The sequence below is a fragment of the Mirounga leonina genome, unplaced genomic scaffold, assembly GCF_011800145.1.
Source record: "Mirounga leonina isolate KUSES-001 unplaced genomic scaffold, KU_Mleo_1.0 Mir_94, whole genome shotgun sequence".
Classification (NCBI taxonomy): Eukaryota; Metazoa; Chordata; class Mammalia; order Carnivora; family Phocidae; genus Mirounga; species Mirounga leonina.
This window is the reverse complement of record NW_023270855.1, coordinates 40,116,481-40,125,322: the sequence shown is the minus strand read 5'-3', so window position 1 is coordinate 40,125,322 and position 8,842 is coordinate 40,116,481. Positions and strand designations below refer to the sequence as shown.

At 58.4% G+C, this 8,842-nt stretch overlaps 1 protein-coding gene across 1 annotated transcript; it reads right to left on the bottom strand.

The window, feature by feature from the left end:
• Positions 1-1,981: 1,981 nt before the first annotated feature.
• On the bottom strand, positions 1,982-8,842 carry CISH (cytokine inducible SH2 containing protein). Its single transcript, XM_034997145.1, has 3 exons — positions 8,705-8,842; positions 5,426-5,646; positions 1,982-5,179 (listed from the first exon to the last, which is right to left on the bottom strand). Exons 1-3 carry the CDS (start codon positions 8,722-8,724, stop codon positions 4,647-4,649), a joined length of 774 nt encoding a protein of 257 aa, XP_034853036.1. The 5' UTR covers positions 8,725-8,842; the 3' UTR covers positions 1,982-4,646.

Here is an 8,842-nt window from a genome sequence, read left to right as displayed (position 1 = left end):
CACCCTGGGGCACAGGCACTACCGCTATTTCTGTTAGATGGGGACACTAAGGCTCCGGGAAGAAAAGTCCAGGTCTGGACGAGTCTGAGGCGCCATGAACCAGGCTTTTCAAGTTGCCAGCCAGCAGGCAGCTGACTCCAGTTCAAGAGTTCTAGGGGGAAGGCGACAAGCCCTGGCGTGGGACTCAGAACCCTGGGCTCCAAGCCCATATGCCCACTGCCTCTCGGTGACTATGGAAAGCTACTTTGCCTCTCTAGGTTTCAGGCTTGCATCTTTGAAATGGGGCAGACCCAGAGGCACCTGCTCAGCTCACCTCTGTCCCCTGTAGCTCACCTCTGAGGGCGCAGACCACTGAGGGCCGGGAGAGGAACAGGCCTTGAAGGAGATCACCCCCAGGGTCTGGGGCAAGGGTCGCCAATGGCCTAATCTTTACTGTTACTGTGAGAGAAGTTGCTAGAAGGTAGAGCTGGCCACACCTCCACCCCAGCCCATGCAGAGACCAACCAAGGGGTCTGTTCACCAAGGACCAGAATCCAAGGTCATTGGCAACTGACGCCTGAGGGTGGAGGGCTGGGCTTAGAGGGCAGAGCTAATGGGGAGAGGGCCCACTTCTAGCTCCAGGTGGTGCCAGCCCAGCTCCCCTGCAGCCCCATGGGGACCTCAGCAGACATCGACACCCAGCCCTCCTCTCAAAAAAGACAAAAACGATGGACAGGGAATAGTTATAATGACAGCTGTAACAGCTCTCCTCAGCATCACCACATAAATCCTTCAGGCTCCCCAAGTCCTCTCTGAGGGAGGCCCTGTCACTCTCCTCACTTCACAGCCAGGAATTTTCTCAGGGTCAGTGAGGTTGAAGGAGACTCCCCAGAACCAAGTGCATGGCACACAATCCAAACTGGAGCAGCAGGGGGGCGGTCGGGGTAAGACCAGGGTGGGGTCCTGTCGGCCAGGATTAAACCTCCAGGGCCTCTTCTTGAGTCTCACATGTGGGAGGCTCAGCCTGCTGCACAAGGGCAGCTAGGCAGACCCCTCGGGCGGCTGGCCGTGTGGCCTGCCTAAGCTGGGGAGCAAGGCCCACACCGTGCAGTCGGGGTGGTGAGGACTCACTCACCGTGAGAGGTTGTTGAGTTTCTGGCAAAGCTAGAACCTGCTTTGTTTAAAACTGGTCTAACAGGTTGGTGTGAAGGGACTGCCCAGGCCTGCACAGGTTCCACGTCTCCTGGAGGAAGATGGCCTTTGTGAGGTCCCCAGAATCCTCCTGCTTTCTTGGTCGGGACTTACTTCAAGCGCCTGCCCCTGCCCCTCACTGTGGGCCGCTGTGCAGGCTGGGAGCATTTCCGCCTGAGAGTGCAAGCTGCCCAGCTCTGCCCCCAGCCCGATCCAGACTCGTGTTCGGCCTTGGCCCAGAGAGATTTACTCAGTTGGCAGATTAAAAGCTGAGCCTGGGTACAGGGGCACTGATGATCCTAGGGGTGGCAGGACACTTGGTGATCATGGGAGAAACGTCCCAGTAAGACCTCACTGATGAGAGAAATCTGGATGGCCTGGTGGTATCTCTGTCCCAAAGTCATTCCGGAAGGCTATTATGAGTCTAGGGAGGGATATCACGTGGGATCATTCTCCAAACCCACCTCCCCATGGCCTGGTGGAATCCTCCAGGGCCCGGCCTCCAGCCCTTGCCCCTGTTGCCTCCTCCAGAAAGTTCTCCTGACCCCACTGGTTGAGCACTCGAGGACACAGGGGGATAAACCCAGCATCTAAGATCAATTTGCCTGAAAGCTGCCAACCCCAGCTGCCTGTTTTTTTTTTTTTTTTTAAGATTTTATTTATTTATTTGACAGAGAAAGACACAGCGAGAGAGGGAACACAAACGGGGAGTGGGAGAGGGAGAAGCAGACTCCCTGCTGAGCAGGGAGCCCGATGCGGGACTTGATCCCGGGACTCCAGGATCATGACCTGAGCCGAAGGCAGTCGCTTAACCAACTGAGCCACCCAGGCGCACCCCCAGCTGCCTGTTCTTGCTAGCTCATGTAGCAGCCCAGGGGCAGGGGGCCGTTGGGACCCCTCAAGGTAAGCTCTGCTCTGTGCCTCACTTCCCCAGCCAGTGCCTTGCCCCCTCTGGGCCTCAGTTTCCTCCTCCGTGGAGTATGGGTCATATTTAGGTCTAGTCCCACAGTTGTGGCGAGGACTGCATGAGGTGCAAAGCCCTCGTCCATTGCCAGCACCTGGCGGGCACCCTGAGCCACCCCCCAACCCCCACAGACAATGAAGAGTTTGTGGGCCTCCTCCTGCGACAGGAGCTTTCTGTCCAGGCCGTGGCACGAAGTGGGGAACACCCGGCCTTTGGCCCCTCTGTGTCCACTACTCACCCATCGGGTGCCTCAGATCTGGGGGTGGAGCAGACAGAGGAGTTACAAAGGGGCTGAGATCCAGGCTGGAGCAATGAGGAACAGCAGATATCCCTGGCAGGGTCATGGTGACCTGGAGGAGGCGTGCTGTCAGGCCCTGCAGCCAGCAACAGAGAGGGTGCCAGGCTGGGCACCTGGGCCTGGGCACTAGTCCCAGTAAAGTCAGCCTTCACTCACCTCTTATTCACTCTCATCCAGTATCAGCTCTATTCTTTGCTAGAACTATCTCCATGCCCACAAATTTCTGTGCCTCCACAGTTCTGGCTTTTTATCCCTTCCTGCTTCCTCCTGTCATCAGTATACTGCTCCTTATACCTTTCTGCTCTCAGTCTTCCAGCATTTGTCCCTTCTAATCATCTAAAGCCCAAGAAAACAGGAAGGTTAAAACTATTTCTAAAATAAGGGTTAGAAGGCTATAAATGAGTTTCAGAAGAGCTTTCCTGTGAGTTATTCAAGTGAAAGTGCAGAAAACTTCAGGACACAGTGGAATTTCAGATACGGAAGTGTTACAAAGTCAGACCATCAGATGATGGAGAGTATTTTCATTTTAATCGCTCTTCCATCTACTTCTGGGGTATAGGGCCCTGAGAGGAGAGGGGTCCCCCCAACCCCAACTAGCCTGTGCCAGAACCCTTCCAGGTCCCACCTCAGGCCAGACCCTGCCAGCTTACTGGCCACCATCCCCAGCTCCACTGTTCTGCCCCACCGCACAGAATGACCCTTCCCCACACCTCCTTGTGGTCACGCCCTGGTGCCTTTGCACTCCCTGTATTTCTCCCGAAATGATTGGCCCCGACTTCTCTGTTGGCCTCATCTCAAAAGACACTGCCTCCAGGAGTGGGTGTCCCCATAGCACCCTTCCCCCAGGATCCTCCACTTTCAGTCTTTAATTGACATCTCCTGTTTACACATCTCTCAGGCCGGGTGGTCTGCTGCCACCACCCCCAGCTGGCAGAGGCCTGGGCAGTGACCCAGCAGGCAGTCCCGCTGCCCTTCACCTCCTGCCTCCCGTTCTCCAAGGGGAACAAGAGGTAGCAGGAGAGGAAGCCTGCTCCCTGTTCCCCTCCAACTTTTAGTGGGTCCCCTAGTAGGGCCTGCTCAGCCATATAAGGTCACTGGGCCCCAGCTGACCCAGATGTAAAGTGGGGGATAATAATAATATCAAATGGGACAAATTGTATATCAGAACTCAAAAGAGGACCCACTGAGGGCTCCTTAAATGAAAAGTACAATTTTATTGTCGATACAGAAAAAATCAGTAGAAGAAAAAAAGACTACTGAACTGGGTTTTGCCTGTTATAATAATAATTATTTTATAAAGTCTTATCAGATACGTGTTCCTTTCCCTCTCATGTGCAGGTGCCTTCCTGGGCAGGAAGCGGGCCCAGCAGACCCGGGGCCCAGCCAGACCAGCCCTGCGCAGGTAGGGCTCTGCCCTGTGACGGGGTGAGTGGCGGGCTCTGCTGGGCACTGACACCTTGGCTCCATTTTCTTGTCCATTTACCCACCCTCCCAAAGCAGGGCTGGGGGCAGAAGAGAGGGGACACATTCACAGGTGGGTGGGTCAGCGCCAGGATATCCAGAACTGCCTCGGGTCCAGCAACAGGTCTCAGGATGGGGCTCTCCACAAGGAGGAACCAGAGAAGCTGGGGCAGAGCTGGGGTCTCCAGAGCACTCAGGGCTCAGGGCAGAGAGGTGGGGCTGGCTCACCTCGAGACCAACCCCAGGAGAATAAATAAATAAATACTGTATAACTTTGCCATCCCCCAGCCTGGCCTGTTCCCCCATTGGGGGATGGTCACTGCCAACCTCAGTTCCTCTGGCCGCCATCCCGAGACAGGGTGGCTGGAAGGAGGGGGCCCGCCCCACCCTGTGGACTGAGAAACCAGGGCCGGCAAAGTCTACACAGTTCAGGAGGTCATAGCGGGCAAGTGGGGGCCTGGGCCCAGCCCACAGGGTGAGACAAGGTCCTGCCTGTCTCCCTCTCTTCTGACCCATGGCTCTCCACAACGAGCCACAAGGGAGCTGGGCGGGGGTTGACCTCCCGGCTGTGGGATGCTTTTCCCTGCCCCTCACCCCCCAGCCTTTGCTCCTGCTGGCTCTTCCTGGTCCGGCTGCTCAGGGGCACGTAGTCACCGGGCTGACCGGAGGAGGGACGGCGGGAGCCCAAGTCCAGCTGGGGCCGCTGTCCCCTCGGGGTACGGCCGGGTGAGGCTAGGCAGACGCTCGGGTGCGTCAGAGCTGGAAGGGGTACTGTCGGAGGTAGTCGGCCATGCGCCGGGGCAGCGGCAGGCAGTCCACGTCTGCCGCCAGGCGGTTGATGACCAGGCGACACAGGTGCTGCAGGCTGCGGGCGCTGCTTCGGCGCACGAACGGCTGCACCAGCTTCAGGTGCACGGCCGTGACTGCGGGCACGGGCAGCGCCGGGTCGCCGGGCACGTCTTCCTTCGGGGTAGGCGGGGCCGGGGTGGGCGCAGGGTCAGGGCTGTCACTTCGGCTGTCGGCGGTACAGGAGGCCACATAGTGCTGCACCAGGCTGACCACGTCGGGGAAGGCTAGGATGCGCGGCCTGGACAGGCAGTTGGAGTCCAGGCGGAAGCTGGAGTCGGCGTACTCGATGCGCACGTTGGTGGGGCCTCGGGTGGTCTTGACCGACAGTGTGAATAGGTAGCTGGGGTGGGTGCTGTCGCGGACGAGGAATGTGCCCTCTGGCATCTTCTGCAGGTGTTGCCGGGCCTCGCTGGCCGTGATGGAACCCCAATACCAGCCTAGGCAAGTGGAGAGGGAGCCGAGAGACTGGTCACAGGGGAATTCGGCTGGGGGGCACAACATAGGGCCGGGCAGGGCAGGGCAGAACTCTGCCTCCCCCTTTATGCTTCCATGGGGAGCGCTGCACCTCCCCCATCAGACTCTCCTGGGCAGGGCCATGTCTCTCAGATCAGACTCAACGGACAGAGCTAAGTTTTTCCCACCGGACTTGCCAGAACAAGGCCTGCTTCCCTCCTCAAACTCACCAGATTCCCGGAGGTAAGAGAAGGTCTTGGCTATGCACAGCAGATCCTCCTCAGGGTCCAGCACCTTGGGTTCACTCTCTGGCTGGGCTGGGGTCTCCTCTCTAACCTCCTCCAGAAAGGCCCCGGCAGGCAAAGGCTGCATAGCTGGTTCGGGCAGCTCCAGGGACTGGGCCCACAGGGGCCGCTGCCCGATCCGCTCCACAGCCAGCAGAGAACAAGGTCTAGAAGAGGGTGGATGGGCAGTGAGTGGAGGCCCTGTGCTCGCCCTATTTCCAGAGACCCCCTGTGCCCCGGACCAGCGACATGACCTCTGGCCAGTCCATCTCAGTGTCCCCTTTGTGGGCTCAATGAGGTCAGCATACCACCTCCCAGCTGTCACCACAGAAGCTTCCTTGATGGCTTCCCCCAGGTGGTGATTCTCTTTTGAAAGAGCCTTCTCCACCCTCCTGCATTTATTGAACAGTACTTAATCTCTCTATTGCGTACCAACCGAAAACACAGATCATTCCCTATAGGCATTTCTAGCTCAGGATGGGCAACTGGTGTCCCCGCCATTGGTAGGATCCAGTGCAAAGAAGCCTCCCATTGGTGCCCTGTGGGCTGAGGGGGGCTGATTAGATGGCACTGGTCCCACCTGAGCCATGGCCTGGGCCTTCATGGGGTGCTCCAGAGAGGCCCCCAAATTATGGTAGGATGCCTGAGGTCACATGCTACCTCCCCTTGGATAGAAGTATCTGTCAGAGGGACCTAGGTCCACACTGGCCAGGGCTGAGAGGCTGGACCAATCTCCCCAAACAGGTCAGACTCCCATCCTGTTTTCTCCTCCCAGCTGGGAGTCTGGGGTGGACACTGACCTCTAAAGGCACTGGCAAGTCCCACCTCCCACAAACATAAGCTTCCCGCAAAGGGCAGGGTACTCACACCACATTCCAGTTCCCACCCTGGCAAGCCAGCCCTACTAGGCTTTATGATCTTGTGCGAACGTTGCTGTCAGCTTCTCCACCCCCTAATGAGGGATGCTACCAGTCCAGGTCCTGCGGGGTTTGGCTATACCATATTCTCAGGTGGCTAGAGTTGGGTTGCTGAGCCAGCCCCAATCTGAGCAGTAGCCTTTCTCTAGGGGAAGGCCACCCAGCATGGTGATCCTGGGGCTTCCCGGGAGTGAGGGGCATGGGCCCTGGATCCCAAGGAAGAGACTGCTGGTCCTTCCTCACTCCTCAGGAAATACATCCTCAGGCCTCAGTTCTGGGTGTGGTCCCCTGCTGGGCCTCAGGACACGAAGATAACAAAACCATGGGCCTTGCCTTCAAGGAGGACTTATAACCCGAAGTCATAAATGCAAAGGGTGTCATGGGGGGTCAAGGTCTGCCTGTTCCTGAGCTGAGTCTGTGAGGCCAAAGGAAGGAGGAGGGGGAAGGCACTCCCTCCAGGCAGAGGTGACAGCACAGGTAAACAGTGCCAGGGACTTCTTAGGAGGCGGGAAGAGGTGGACAGAAGCCTTGGTGGGAGGCAGGCAGACGAGCCAGATCTCACAGTGTAGGTTATAGGTGAGCGTTAGAAGATTTTAACAAACGCGGAGAAGGGGTCACAAGACCCTGGTCCACCATAGTCTGCGTAGTACTTCTCCACAGCCACTCTGGGTGCATTACGGGTGCTCTGGAATCCTACTGGGGGCAACAGAGGCCAAGCTCTAAGCAACCAGCTGGTGGCCTGCCTGCTGGGTCCCCGAACTCAGCTCAGGCTAGCCACTCAGGCCAGAGCCTCCAGTGTGGCCACGTCCAGACAGCTCAGCAGGACCCTTGTGGGTGTGGGCACCTCTAGGGTCAACATGGTGTCTCTGTAGTGCTCTCTGCAAGCTCCTGGCCAGTAACTTGTACCTGAGGAGGGGTGTGTCCACAGCTGTCATCGTCATGGCAAGGGCCATGGCTTGTGTGTTCCAGGGGTGGTGCCTGTATGTGTGTGTACCTGTTGCGGAGCCCCGCCTGTGAGTCCTGACTGGGGACCCAGGCCGGGGGAGCGTACTTAGCCCTGAGGGTGGGCCCCTCAAGCAAAGCCAGCAGCTGAAACCTACATTTGGGAATCTCTGCTCCCTACCCCAGGAGGGCACCAGCTGGGTTGTGGCTGTGTATTTGGAGGTCTTAAAAATCTTGCTCCCTGACACCGAACACTGGCCCTGAGGTCCCAAGGGGCCTTCGTCTGGAACAAAGTAAAAGGAGAATGTGGGACCCCAGAATTGGGGGAGGGGTCCTGAGGACAAGGGTGTGGGGGTGTTCGGGAGTCCAAAATTCAGAGGAGGGAGATGCTGGAGACAATCAGCGAAAAGTATAGTAGCACAATCTTCCTAGCTTGCCTCCCTGGAAACAGGACGGCTCAGGGCAAGGGGCACTTCAGCCTTGCCCCACCTTCTACCCTTCTTCACTTGGTACTATGCCAGTTCTGATAACAACAGTCACTGGGCCACCCAGCTCTCCCTGGGTGTGGACACTCACTCATCTCTCCTTTCTCTCTCCCTGGAGCTTTCGAGTTCCTGTCAGATCAGTCTGGAGAACTTCAGACCTATTGGTTGAAGGGGGATGCTGAGGCAGAAGGAATGTACCAAGAATGCTCAGCTGAGGCCAAGACTCTGTCTTATCAGCCCCCACCCCACCCCCATCTTTGGGGAAAGTTGGAGAAGGGAGGCAGGAGCCAAGTCCTCACAGTGGGATCCCAGACTGGGCCGAGAGGAGGGGTGACGCAATTGTGGGGGTACCACAGGTAAAATCAGGCCAAACTCAGGCTCTTCCAAGAGCTGCTGGTCAGCAGGTGCCAACCTGGGGGGTGCCATGGATCTCAGGCTGGCTTCCCAAGAAAAGCCTAATTGTTAGCCGGTGGCAGAACAGCGGATGATGGGACAGAGAGGGGCAGGGGCTAACCCAAGGTCACCAGTAGGCCCTGCGGCCTGCAGGGTAGGGTAGAGAGCTCTGGGCCCAGAGGGGGTCTGGGCAGGTGAGCCACGTCTTGGAGTACGCGCTTCGCGGGCGTTCAACTGCTCCAGCCAGAACCCAGGGTTAGGCAACCCCGTGTTCCTCCCGTCGCCAGCCGACCCCCAGTTTCACCACCCACAGTGCGAGGACAGGTAGTGACGGTGTTGTCACCGCTCCCTGTCGTCACCCCGAGGTCCTTCCGCACTCGGTCATCTCCGACCCGTCAAGCCCTCTCACTGGCCGGCAGCGAGCACGAGGCGGTACGCTCCCGAATGCCGGCCGCAGAGGCCGGGCGGGGGCGGCGAGCCGCGCTTACCCCTGAACGCAGAGGACCATGTCCCGGCAGCGGCAGCAGCAGCTCCGGAGCTGGGGCTCGGCCGGACGGCGGCGGCTGGAGGGAGCCCGTGGGCGCAGGTCTCGCTCGCAGGGGAGGCTCCCTGGGCGCTCGGGCGGC

Excerpts from the sequence above, each read along its gene's own strand:
- CISH (XM_034997145.1), bottom strand. The coding sequence starts at position 8,724 with ATGGTCCTCTGCGTTCAGGG. Across the intron at positions 5,647-8,704 it reads ATGGTCCTCTGCGTTCAGGG|ACCTTGTTCTCTGCTGGCTG; the intron begins GTAAGCGCGGCT and ends ACCCTCTTCTAG. Across the intron at positions 5,180-5,425 it reads CTCTTACCTCCGGGAATCTG|GCTGGTATTGGGGTTCCATC; the intron begins GTGAGTTTGAGG and ends CCACTTGCCTAG.